We start from the raw sequence: 14,224 nt of genomic DNA on the forward strand, positions 1-14,224 counted from the left end.
ACATTCTGCTGAAATGCGTTGAGAGAGGATATGCTGGAAGCACATCTTCTGAATAGAACAAGTTCAAAAAGGATCGCTGCATCCATGCTTAGAAGCAATGGCTGCTGTCTGGACGCAGCCTGTGTGAGACGTTAGAAAATAAGAGGTGAATATTTTTTGACACACATCTGATGCTGCCGATTTACATCTACCGTACTTTTTCTTTTACTCATTTTGTTCTTATCACACCTAAATTGCTGATATTGTTTTGAGAGATGAATTCATAGTTACCAGGCTCCCCCACCTACAAACTCTTAAACTTGTCCCACCCCAGAGGCCCTTTGCTAGATAGGATTAATTTTTTTTTTATATCCATACAATTTAGAGGGACCGAGCTTGAAAATTGATTACTAATTTAATTTTTGCTTATGTTACTACGTTTTTCTATCTGTCAGTTATACCTTCTCCCATTATGACAACAATACAGTAAAACTACTTTAATTCTGTTGATTTCCCACTAGAAGATTGTAAGTGCCCCCCATCTGGAAACCCCTTTCAGAACTTACTGGATGAGCCCCTCATCATAACACCTTTACTCTTAAGTACTATGTTTGCAAAAAATAACACTTACTTTGCAGGTCACATCTACAGATAGGCCTAAGGTTTGCAGCTCTGATAAACAAGTGAAGTGTTACAGGGCTCTTAAGCCCATCTGGTGAGATGATCGATCATTAGACAGAGTGTGGAGATAACTCGCTCAGCTTGCCTGCTGGCTACCACTGATCCCATATCACTCTCGCAGGATACGGTATGAATCACAGGAAGTTGAGATCAATCTATATAGATTGTGCTGTGTGATTACAAATGAAGAAAAAAAAAATCCCCATCTGGCTTAGCCCCTTTCGATGCCTCAGTGTCTGGCTGTGCTTGTGTACTCGACGATCCCATCTACGTGCGTTAAATAATAGCTTTTTAACTTTCCCTTCGTACCGATTTTCTGATATTTGCTGTGTCCAATCTGCAATCTGTCCCATCTTTACTCGTTTACTCCGCTCTGTCCATCTCTTCTTAAATCTCCCTGCTTGAGGGAGTCGTCTTTTAAATCTTAATTAAAACAGACTCAGAGTCCCCCCCACCTCCACGCCCCCACCCTCTTGGGGGCTGGCTGAAAGCAGCTTAGAACAATCAAGAGGATGGATTAGAAGTGAGAAGAAAAGACAAGAAGGGGAGAAGCAAGAGGTGGAGGCTGGGTGCGGATGAATAGAACGGCAAAGACCAATATTGAGGGGAAGGAGAAAAATGACCCCTTTCCTCCAGCTGAATGATCCTCTCTCCTTCCACCCTATGTGTCGACTGAGGGTCTCTCCCTCTCTCTCTCAGGGCTCTTGAGTCTTGGCCTGACCTATTGACATTCAGCTTCTCGCCAGATTAAGCAGCGAATGGAGCCTCTAGAAAGGGTAAACACGCTGGAGGAACAATGACCAACAGGCAGCAACCTTATTGGATTCTAATTAACTGCCAGGAGAGATGGCTAGGGGGATGTTAAGTGCTGTGGGACACAAGTTAAACCCCCAGACCTCAAGTACCACAACTCACATCACCAATTGTCTTCCTTTATGTGGACTGTTAATGTCTTTTTGTGTATTTATTTGGATTATTTTGTTTCTCACTCCTCTGTAGGGGGTTGAGAAAGGCACAAGAAGGATGAAAAATTATGTAACAATATCCCTAAAGCATACCTGCATTTTCTATGTAGTATTTAAAAATATGAGTCTGGAAAAGTTCAGAATTTTGACTTAAAAAATGTGTAGGAACTTTAGTGTCCTTTAATTTGAATCAGAACCTTTTCAAAGCACACTGGGCTGACTTTTTTCTTTTTCTTTTTTTTGACAAGGTGGAATGCAGCTTGTCCCCCTGAGGCAGCTGTTTGACTGATCAGGTTAAAATAGGCTGAAAAATCGGGAGAGATTATTTTATATTAAACAGATTGAATTATCTGCGGTGAAGAATAAGGAAGAAGAAGAGGAAAATCATTTTTCTGCATCGCCCTCGGGAGGAGAACTATGGGAGGAAATGAGGGAGATAAATGGGAAGGAGTGAGCCGCCGATCCTCAGCGGTCACAAATCTGAAAAAATGCAACCTTTTCTTTCTTTGCTCCCCCTCCTTGTCCAAAAGATGTGGGGTGCTAATTTGAGGGAGTCCAAACTGGTCGGGCATACATGTGAACGTCCTCGCTTGAGCACTGGGCACTCTTGTCTTTTTAGTGGTCCCCTGATTAGGCTAACTCACAATGGTGATGTGGTTTCAGGGGTCCTTGGTATGAAGCCACAAGCACTAATTAGACTGGGCTCATTAATGTGTTGGTGTGTGAGAGAGAGGACCCGGACCACCAAGGGTTGAGACTGACACAGGAGGGGGATGCAATGCCTGACTGGAGACAGGCCATCGTCACTTTAGCCGGCATATAAAGCCTTTCATTAATTAGTGTGAAAATACACATGCACACACAAACTGGCATATATACACAAAATCACATGCAGACTCTCACTTCCTTGAAAATACACATATTAAGACTATGGGTATTCCATATACCCACTGCTTGTTAGCACATTACCTCGAATCAAAAAGCCAACATTTGCCAGAAGAGAGGAGTACAAGTGTTATTTGTTGAGGATAATTCCAGCCAAGTGTTATGTGTTTGTCCTTTGGCAACCCTAGTGAGATAAAGTTTTTTCTCCCCCACAGAAAGAACAAACCTCTTCCCTTGTCCCCATCATGTGAGAGCCTCTGAAACCCTCAGAATACTTTTTTTAATCAAAGCACGAAGGAAATGAATAAGAGCCTCAGTTGTGATCCAAGCCTGGAGGTGTAAACGGGGGGGATCCACATGACCACTGTCCATTTCTACACCATTACTGCAGCAGTCATGGCTGTAATGGGTTGAATTGGGTCATTGATTTTTCTCATCCATCCTGTCTTTCACTCACAAAAAATAAAAACAGTCTGTGCAGGTTCCGTTATATGAGCCCAGACCTTTTTAAACAGAATATTGAATGTGCCAACACAGCTTTGCACAAAATGTAAACCCTAAGCCTACAGCATAGGTACCACTGGTACTAACTGGGCTACCTTAGTGGTGCTCTAGAGGGCTTTTGATATCACATGTTTGCAAAATAACTGATGTAGATTTTTGTTTCATCAGAACCTTCTGAACATATTTACCACATTCTGTAGCTATACTTTTGTTGCTTTGAAGATGAAATCTAACTAAGACGTATTCTTGTTTAAATAGTTAGTCATTGTACCAAATCAACTATATTTGTGACATATGCTCACTACATATGATCAGGCTAATTATCAATACAAGGTTATAACAGTATTCTTTCCATTGTGTGCTTTTAGCTAACATATGAAAGGTTTTAGAGTTTAAAAATCAGATGTACAGCTAAGCTGGTTTTACTGTAGCTAAATTCAATGAAAAAGGAGAATACAACTATACTAGAAGAATGAGGTTGGTTTGGGTGAGAACCTCATAATTTTCCAATTTTAATTCCAAGTTCAAGGTGATAATTATGAAAATTTTTCAAATTCAAAACATGGAAATTTTCCCTTTGACTTAAAATGAAACACATGATTGAGCCACACCATTTAACCGTTCAATAGCACAAATGAGAACTTTTTCTTCTTTTTTCATGAATAAAGTAACTTAGAAATCTTACAAAGTCCATATTCTCTTTTACTGGTGTTGTAAATTTGCTACTTGTAAATCTGGTGCATAAAAAGCTGGAGAACTAACGGCAGAAAAAATTACCTACATACACACTCTCGCACACAACAAATGCAATGGGTCCAGGTTTGAGTTCCTACAGGGTCAAACAAAAGACTGAGTTTACATTGGCTTTTTAAAACCTCCCTTGACCGCTTATAGAGATAACATGAGCCACTACAGCCTGTCAGACGTCTGTTTAGAGAAAGAGGAATGGCTAAGCTGAGGTTTATAATGTAGTAAATGGCTAATCTGATGTGTGACGACTCAAGAGCTTCTCTTGACCAGCCTCAATGGGCCTCCAATCAAGCCTGACAAGCCCTTCAATCCTTGGTCAGCTGTTTTAACTAACCTGTGATTGAGTGGCTTCAATAAGGGTCTATTTATCTTTTCCTTTACCAGAGTCCTAAAATGGGTTTGCGACATGTCCATGTGACATGTCAGGAGCCAGAGCAGATGCATCCCTGTATTAGCACATGAAGAGAAAGCCATGAGTGTGGCATAGACACCTAACGAACCACCCTTCATCCCCTGATCAGACTTATATGGCACCGCCACCTCACAGTTTCTTACCAGAGAATGTTTGTAGGGCATGTAGCTTATGAAGGGCTTGGTACGTGTTGTTAAGAGTAATCCTGCCTGAACAAAATAGCAGACCAGATGAACTCATGACCTCTAAAAAGACAGGGACCCTCCCAAACAAGCCACAACAAACAGCTTTCTGTAGCCACTCTGTGCCTTTGATCTGAAGGAGCTGAGATGAGATCAATCTCCTCTTCCCTCTCTTCTCTTTTGCCCTTTTCTATTTTCCTGTACAACATCTCCTTATATGTCTCTTTCCCCTCCTGCTGAGCAGGTGTATAAAATGAGGCGCCTTATTCCTGTGGCACTGGGCCGCGCCTAAAAGTGCAGTCTGTGAAGAGAGCTTTTCTCTGCCTGCCTCTCATCTTTTATCCTTTGCATCGCCTCATCTCCTTTACTCACCCTTTTTCCTTTCCCTTTATCCTTCTCCATCCCCTTTACTCCTTTTAACGCGTTCCCTCGCACTCTTGAATATGAAACAGAGGGCCCAAGCCTCTCATCTATCTGAATTTATCAACACCTCCCCGTCTATCTCCTTCTGCGCGTCTCTCTTTCAGCCTATTGTCTGTTTAGCTATACGTCTAATTATGCTGTCTCACTTATGTAATTAGTGCAAAAATAAATGGCTGCCATAGATTGGTGTGTCTCTCCCCCCCTCCACCCCTCCCAATGCAAGCTCTGAGAAAACAAATTATGGGGTACAATAGGTACAAATGGCTTCTGCACCAAACCACATGATGGATGCATTCTGGGTTCCCTGCATCTCATCCTTTCTCTTTTTTCCCTCACTCCCTCACTCTCTTTACTCTTCCTTCTTTCTCCATTATCTCCAGCTCTATATGTCTCTGTTCGGAAACTAGAGAGAACCTGAGCGCTTTCTCACCCACCTACACCATCATTGGATGGCTATATCATCTGTCTTCTCTTCTTGGCAATGACACTATATTCACCCTGACAAGATATTAAGCAAACTACTTTTTTTTCCCTCATCATCTTTTCTTTTTCTCTCTGCTCTGAGCCCTTCCCTTCTCTTTTCCCGTTGTCTCCAGTGGTTCCCTTTTCTCCTCTATCCCCCAGAGCATTCCGTAAACCATGACTGCAAAGCAAACGCCTGGGACTTTCAAAAGCAAACAGCGAGCGTCCCCGTGCCTTAGCCCCATCTGTGGATAGTCTGAGTGGGGGAACAATCGGTCCCTGTACTCCTCTGCTTCGTTCTATTTCCGGCCCCCAGGGATCTGAACAACGCAAAGGATATCTTAGTCAGATGGGCGCAATGTGCTGGAACAATGGATGGACCGCTTCTTCTTTAGAAGATGGGTGTTTGGTTTACCTTAGCCAGCTTGGGAAGCACTTAGCTATGCGTTTTTGTGTCCTCCCTGCAGCATCTTTACAAAAATGTACCTAACGTCTGCTGTACCACCCTTATCTGCACTCTCAAGCTGACACATGGATGCTCATGAGAGGACACGATTCTTAGCCCAGGGTGTTGCATTATCAACTTTCTGTTAATCCGCCTCAGACTTTCAGTCAGTTACCCCTTTGTTGCTTTTCACCTCTGTTGTCTGAGAAGAAGAACAGCAGGTTTTCTTTACACTAACACAAGTATATCCATTACCTGGAATGCTAGGCTCCTGGCAGTAAATCCTTTTGACCCCTCTGTGCCTGTCTTTCTTTTTTCTCTCCCTCTCCATCTCTCATGCTGAGCCCTTTGTTATCTTTGCATCAGCTTTCTCTCCCCAAACAGACAGACGGAGAGAGACACACCTTACCCTTCCACCACCCACCATCACCACCTCAGCCACCTACACACTTTGCTCTTCGCTCACATCTCCAAACCACTCAATGGCATTAACATGTCTTGCCACTCAGGGAACTGCAGTTAAATTTCAATCAATAAGCTGTGACTGGCATCCCTTCACATTTTGGATTTCCTCTTTATCTCCAAGGTTGATTCCTAAGTTTTCCCAGCAAAAAAAAAAAAGGAAACACAATACAGGCTATGTTTACTCTAAACCCACTGAGAACCTCCTGAAACAACACAGCGCAGCCCAAGCAAGAACAGACCAACTATTTTGGTTATTACTTTGATCAATAACAAAATATTTATCCTGGAATCACTAGAAGTGTGAACTGATGGAAAGTGATGAAAAGAGAGTTTGGAGAGGAATGCTAGATTAGATGAAAGTAACAGTGATCTTTATTCTTCAGTGAGTCCCAGGCATATTCATATCAAAGATATCGGCATGACAAGTAGAAAAGAGTTTCCTTTTTAAATGTTTGATGCAAAGAGTAGCTAATATATAGTCTTTATGCAGCCGTAACTCTTTATGCCTTCATCATTTGCTGTTTATTAGTGTGGGTGTGTTGAAATACTGGCAAAAGATTGGACACTGGATCTTCCAGCTGGACATTTGGTGGTCTGAGCTAAGCAAAGTGAAAATCTGTCATCTGACAATCTATTTCTTGGTGCATCTGCACTGTATCATCCATGGATGTGATTATGGAGATGCGGTGTTAATTGGGTTACAGTGTCAACTGGACAATCTGACCGCACCTTCTATCTATAGAAAAAAAAGCACACTGCCCTGAAGAGGTCAGATACTCATCCCAGCCCATCAGTTACTCTTTCGCTGTCTGCCCTTGACCTCTCTGAGTATGCCTATGTGTTGGGGATGTTGCCTCAGGAAGCTCCTTTTGATCCATTACTTTCTGAGTTCTTAGCCCCAGTGCACAGCACTGAATATTTCAGCTCCTCTGCTCAGTAAGTGCCACCAACAATCAAATTTCATAAGTGAGAAGTGAAGTAAAATGGATCAGCATCTGGTGTCAAATTAATGCTGTCTGGTGGCACTGCAAATAGGACTTTTCGTTTTTCCTGCGAGACTCCCCTTGGCTGCCAAAATCCATACAGCTATCTCTAATACAAGGTTAAAGAACACGGCTGGTGAAGATAACACTGGAACAGATATTGCTGCGACGCAGAAGATAAATTTCAATTTGCTGTTGGTTTTTGTCTCTCGGCAGGAGATATGAAATCCTTGTCTTCCCAGGCAGCAATTGATTGGAAAATAAAAATGAATGTGTGGTCCTACATGTCTCATGTTTTTTTCTGTCTTGGTTTCTGGGTTTAGAGTCTTCTGGAGCGGCGATACATCTCTCTAGAAGGAGGTGACACTTGTGTTTTTTAGGGGAGATAAATGCAATTCAAGCCTTTCTTGAAATAGCTGCTGCTGTATGAATGCGACTCTTCCCCTTGGGGGGATGTTTTAATGAAAGGCACCAAATTAATCCCACTTTCCCCCTCTCTCCATTCTTTCCATTACTGTGTTTGCATAGAAGAATAAAAGGGTAAATAACTTTCTGCTTTCACCTCTCTTTTCTCTGCTGATGATACAAGGAAGGAGTGTGTCTGAGTGGGTGGGGTGGGGGGTCTCAAGGAAGGATGCTGACATGGCCCTCCTTTGCCCTATTCGCTTTCATTTCCTCTACAGATCTTCCGACTGACCCAAAGGAAGACAAGGTGAGGATGTGTGGAGACGCAAACGGGGACAGAGTGAAGACAAAAGAAGGATGGGCGGATAGAGATAAAAATAAAACTGGATGAGGCCAAGTGTCGTCAACAGTTTGCTACCTGGCTACTTTTGTGCTTTCCTGTGTTTTGCCTGAACCAGCAGCGCACATCCAGTCAAGTTGCTCAGAGCTGATAACGACGCCTCAGGACATGCTGCCAAGTTTTTTATCTGTGTTTACCCAAATGGCAAAACTGATTAGAGACAAGCAACGTTATGAAGCTCCATTGTTCTCTGTTATAGTTCAGGCTTCTTCTTCCGTAAGAGTGGGGGCAGGGGAAAGATGAGGATATGAAGAGAGCTCGAAAGACAATGGTCTTCAAAATTGTCACCGAAAACATAGCATTATTAAAAATCTTGGTCATGGTGTGCAAATGTTTAGCATTTCCCCATCAAATTTTAAGAGTTGAACACAAGAAATGTACAGCTCATCTTCAGATAATACATTAAGACGCCACATTCTCTTCAAAATGAATGAACATCATCCAGTTGACTTAAATCTTTCTGAAGAAGCGTAAAGTGGTACTGTGAGCACAAATTATGAATGCTTCATTCATTTTGATACACTGCATCTAATTTTGTCAATCTTATTGTGAAGTACAAAATGAAGCGGTTCCTGAGTTGTTGCCTATACAGACATTTCACAGACTCCGAAGCATTACCAATTAATTTATAAAATGTATTTTATCTAAACTGGTTTGAATTGATGTAGATAATTCTAGATTAAAGACATATTTTTGAAATATAGTTTGAGATTGATAAAATCTCTAAATTGTTTTTTTTTTTTTTAAAACATTAGAAATCTTTAAAACACATTTTATGATTTGTATGATTTTATTGCTTCTTCCTCTCATGAATCCAACATCAGGCGTCATCTCAAGAGCTGAATGCATTGTCATTCCTTATAATGCCTCAGGATAATACTATTGATGAATAGGTATTTCAGGAATCTAGAAAGGCCTAGAAATTTTAAATATGATTTCAAGAATGCTGAAAAACTCCATCCATCACAGTATTGTTGAAGAGTTTTTTTTCTAGAAAAAAATGATGGAGAAACAGTGTGGAGCATAGTTCAACACAATAATATCCTCTCCTCCACCTGTTGCTGTGCAGTGCTGGCCAGCTAATCAAAGCCACAACACTTTTGCATACATATATAAAATAAATATTTGGTTGCTTGGAAGCATTTACAGTCTGCAAAAACACACAGACCAATATTTTGGAAGCTGAAGATACTTGACACATTACTTTTATTCTAATGTTGGGAAGCTCGAGGCTGTTTTCCCAGATTTTTAAAAACAAAGCATTTAGTGAATTCATTCCGTAGATTTGAAATGTTTGTATTACTAAGAAAGCATAGTGTATTTACTTAGCGTGATCTTACAGTGAGAATCTCATCCTGATCATGTCTAATTCAGATTCCACTTCCAGTACAAAGTCCTTCAAGAAACCCATTGCTCAGAGCTCATCCAAGCAGAGGAAAATATTCATATCTTTGCCATGACTTTGTCTTCTAAATAATGCAGTACATTGGTGTTCAGGACTCAGACGTGTTCGAATTCTGCTGTGTTTGCACTATCTTGCACCTCATCTCTCACATACCTCACTGGCTTGCTGGGGTTTTCTGCCTCTCCAAACTTTCCACCCAGGAATCCTTTTATCATTAGGGCTTAAAATTGTTTTTGAAGAAGTAACGACAAAGTGATTATAACTATGATTCTGGGTTTGTTTGACAAGAGCAACAAGGCAGAAAAAAAAGTTTTGGAGACCTCAGTGGAATTTGTTTCTGTTTACTAGACACTTTTCTGCTTAATCACCAAGATGCCGGTGACACATCTAAGTCTCATCCCCGCTAAGCCTTCCTTCCCACCATATTCCTCTACCCCCGGCTTCTTCTTTAACTGTCCCCATCCAGACTCCATCCAAGAGAATTCAAAGAGCCCAGAGTGTCAGTTCATAAAATATGCACGGCTGCTTAAAGCAAACCTCTTGGGCTCTGTTGTCTCTGCATCCACATACAAAGTTGTGCTCCATGTAGAGAAGACCCATCTTTAGTAATGAGGAAAAGAGGGACGACATGGGAGGGGTGGAGAGTTTTCCTCGCTTCCTCTGCTCCATTACAGTTCTACACCTGAACTCCATTGCATGAAGTACATGATGGTGAATGGTGCTTTTCAAAAGCTTTGGTGAAAGTCTGCTTTCTGCCTGCGGCCCATTAGGCAGACTTGCTCTCATGTCCTCCCGATTTGCAGTCACAAATTCAGGCAACCGGGTAAAAAGAGCTGTGAGAAGAAGAAGAGGAAGCAAGGTGGAACATTTCCCCCGCATTACACTATAGTGAGACGTGAGTGGCGACACGACTTAAGAGGAAAGGAGAGAAACTTGTAATCTCAGCTCGCAGCCTTTGAACTCGGCCCGATGAGTTGCAGGCGACCCAAAGCAAAAGGTTCCAAAGAAGAGCTCACTGAAGATTACTCGGAATACTGATGCAGTGTGGAATCCAATTCCTCTGGGAGCCCTCTGAGAAAGTAAATTATCTGTGTTGAGCAAGCCTACATACATTGAAATGTAAGCAATATGCCATGCAAAAATAATAGAAAAAGGGAAACCACAAGTTGAAGTTGGATTTATTTATGAGCCCAACCAGTTGTATGTGCCTTAAAGAGCGACCCAGTAAATGAGGTCCAGGGTCTCTTAGGTTCTAATTAGGGCAGCTGTCACCATTTTCATTATTTCTGTGTGTTTATGTGGTGAGAGAGCACAAGAGAGAAATGTGAGTGTTTCCAATGTGCAATGGGGTTGAGGTCAACCCCATTGCACTATCTGGCTTTGGCTTCTTCTCATCCAGCTGCTGCTGCTCTGTCAGGGACTGAAGGTTTACTGGTGTCATGTACCCTCCCTGAGGCTTCTGAATAATGACAAAACCATGCGGAACCGGGGGCTGGAGGTGAAGACGTACACGTGCAGGAAATGGCCATTTGGGCAAGCTTTGCCATTTGCTGAGAGCTGCTAGGGGGAAACTGATTCATGCAAGAAACTACAAATGCAGCCCAACGGGTTCAGATTTTTTCATTTTTTTACAACTTCTGTCGCTCCAAGAAGAGATCTGTGCTCGAACGGCACTGTTGTGCATTCTCAATGACATGAAATGAATTTGTTCCTTTTAAAGTGTTAATGCTATGCATCCAAGGGCTGCAAATATATTTTCACAGTATGATAACCCGAATAAAACATAATTTAATTATTTTCCTTTTGATACATACATTAAAATTAATAGAAATAGAACAAACAATTGCTGAGTAATATTTTAAAGACGCTCAGGATTCAACTTTTATGTTTCATTTTTTTTTTCTCTCCATAGAGAGAACAGACACTGACAGTTTAACAATTTGACTTGTACTGGATAATTACTTGAACTATATCACGTATGCATTCTACTGTTAACGGCTTTACAGGCATGAATCTTATAGCATGTTTCATGACAGTGTTAATTAAATAAGAGCTTATTTATGAGTCCCTGCTTCTGGCGCCTCAAATATTCCCAAGCAGCCAATTTTATCTCTGTTTACCACAAGCAGCAAAAATGACTATGATTCCAATTACATTCGTCAGTTATTTTAAATCCTAAATGAATCTAATTGTGAACGTTTAGAAAAATATACTGATTTAACTTTTAGATGTAAGTACAAATGTACATATTTTTTTGTGAGAGGCCTCCGGGGAGCCCTCCTCTGCTGGCCTGGGGGGTCCCTAAGCAGCAGTTTAGTTTGTTTATCCCTTGGGCCGGCTCTGAGCAGCTGCTCAAAAATGCAGCTTGTTGATCCCGATGTTTATACTTCCGTAAACTCTCGCAAGCCTAGCAGGACAACAGTCACAAGTTTCATTTAAATATGCATCGAAACATCGACTAACATTTCCAAATGCAGAAACATGTAATATTTAGTTTTCTTTTAAAACTGTACAACATTTTTCAAAGCGCGGTGAGTTTTGGTACGCTGGCACATAAACAAAGCGTTGACTAAATCCTACAAAAAACAAACAAACAAAAAAAAAAAACAGAAGAGGTTGGTGATGTGTGTCTGTGTGGGGGAGACAGGTGCTTTGTGTCTCTGCTCGCTTGAAGAAAAACAAACGCTATCCCACTCACTTTTCCTATCCACGCTCACTCTCTCTCTTCCCTCCCTGCGTCCCTCCACATCACTCTCTGTGCACCCCTCTGCATCCCCACCTATGCGCCTTTCCTCTGTTTTCACTCAAAAATCTACAACCACGCCACATGCCGGGGCCGGTTAATCTTTTCTTAAAGGAAAACCGCCGCTGAGTAACTTTGCAGGGTTGAAGGGACGAGGAGCTGTGCATGGAGCCCCATCAGCGCTTGCAGGACTCGCTTTGTTTGTCCCATTCGTTCTCGCGGATTGGTCCACGCTTCTGTGCTCCGAACTGACTCCCACACATGCTCTGTGCAGTCCAAATGCACAGTTTTCTACTTGCTGAAAGAAAACCACCCAGAGATGCACTTTATGGAGATGCGCCCCGAAGCCGTAATTCTGCGCGAAGTCCCCCCACTTAAGAGATCCCGTCTTTGCACAAGACCGTTTGGGATAAACCCAAATTACTCATTCACATAATTCACTCGGGCATACATAGGTGAAACCCTTTGATGGAAAAGGAAGCTGCCTTTACTTTCTTTTCTTTTTCTTTATTTCTTTTTTTTTAATAAGTGATTAAACATTTACTGGTCATTAACAGCTGTGAAATGTAGCATTGCAGCAGACCAGCGCACTGAGGCGACTTGACGCAGCGCCATATGGAGCAGCAATCCATCCCCTTCCATCAATACAGACCTGCAGGCTAAATAATAAAACAAAACTGAATGAAAACATCTTACCTGTCACCATAAGGCAAAAGACGAGATACAGAGAAGTCATTTCAGACATCCTGCTGACTGTGTAGGGTGAAAAGATCTTCGCCGACCGAGACGGCTGGGTCCACCGCGGCACCAGAATCAGAAGAAAAAGCGCACCGAGATCTGTCTATAACCGCATCCAGCGTGGAGAAATTACTCTGAACGCTCCGATCAGTGCTTAAACTCTCACTTAGCTATAAATCTCCATAGTTGGTAACTTTCCCGCAGCATCAGCTCCTTCTCCAGTGTCAGTTCCTTGCCTCGCTGGCACGGCTCTTGCCTCCCTCTCCGCTCTCCGGCAGACTGTCAGAGATTCGCACCCTTCAGTCAAGCTTCCTCCACGGTCCGCCTTTAAGTCTTCTCCAGCATGCTGCTGATGCTGACCCGGAGTCGCTCGGAAGCGATCTGTAGTCCGCCACAGAGCGCAGCGAAACAATTCCGATGAAGTTGTCTGTCTGCGGGTCCGCTGGAGTCTCTGCGCTCACTGTACCTCACACTCTCTGCCTCTGTCCCTCACATAGGCTTCCTCCTCCCAGGCGGGTCTCCTTGCTTTTACTTCTCTCTCCTTCTTCCCAATAGGAAATGCGCTCTGACAGTCATCTGGTGGTGGGGTTCAAATCTGGCAAGAGCCGACTCGCAGGAGCCCTTCTGCCTCAGACGCTTCATCCGGAGGGTGCCCACCCCCGGCGGCTCACGCCCCCCAGGGGGCTACCATTGGCTGAGCAGGCGTCAGGAGGAGCGTTTTAAAAGCAGTTCATCTCTGTTTAAATGACTGCACAATCACGATGAGTTGAAAGAAGAATAATCGTAAAATTTATACAACGATGAATTAAAATCCTGGAATGCTGTCTATTTCATTGCTGCCAAGATAAGCTCAGTTTCCTGGTGGTACAACACGATTCTAAGTAGTCAGAGAGCAAGGTTTTCAGATTTCCAGATTATTAGTAAATTACCTTCATTTAAATTTCTTCCACTAGATTTTTACCAAAACCTTAGCTAGATGTTAGCACTATTCCCTTGCAGCACAAACGTCACATTCTTACTGAATAGAGTGGTGTCAAAAAGTTTTCCCCTCTTCCTGGTCATCTTTTTGTTTTGTTTTCTTGCTTGTTTGTTATACTTCAGTGTTTGAAAAACAGTAAAATGCAGTTAATCCAAACCTGCACATAATGACACTGTGTGAATATGTGATTGTCCCACTAAATCTAATAACTGGTTGGCCATTTTTAGCAGCAACAACCACAGACAAGTGTTTGTGATAACTTGCAATGAGTTTTTTACAGCACTGTGGAGGAATTTTGACCCACTCGTTTTTGCAGAATTGTTCTTAATTTTGCCACATTGGCAAAAAAATAAATAAATAAATCTTAGGCAAAATCTTGGCCTGTTAAGATTCTCAATAGGAATCACTTTAAGACTTT

General features: G+C 42.2%; 1 protein-coding gene across 4 annotated transcripts in view; it reads right to left on the minus strand.

The window, feature by feature from the left end:
* kirrel3l (kirre like nephrin family adhesion molecule 3, like) overlaps nt 1-13,442 on the minus strand; it is a 43,804-nt gene extending 30,362 nt beyond the window's left edge. For all 4 annotated transcript variants that reach the window (XM_055047973.1, XM_055047971.1, XM_055047972.1 and 1 more), the window contains exon 1: nt 12,786-13,442. In XM_055047973.1, the coding sequence (XP_054903948.1) occupies nt 12,786-12,834 (49 nt within the window). In that variant the 5' untranslated portion in view covers nt 12,835-13,442. The remainder of the gene's footprint in view (nt 1-12,785) is intronic.
* Between the last annotated feature and the right edge of the window lie 782 nt (nt 13,443-14,224).

The sequence above is a fragment of the Poeciliopsis prolifica genome, unplaced genomic scaffold (genome assembly GCF_027474105.1).
Source record: "Poeciliopsis prolifica strain line A6 unplaced genomic scaffold, Auburn_PproV2 SCAFFOLD026, whole genome shotgun sequence".
NCBI classification, from domain to species: Eukaryota; Metazoa; Chordata; class Actinopteri; order Cyprinodontiformes; family Poeciliidae; genus Poeciliopsis; species Poeciliopsis prolifica.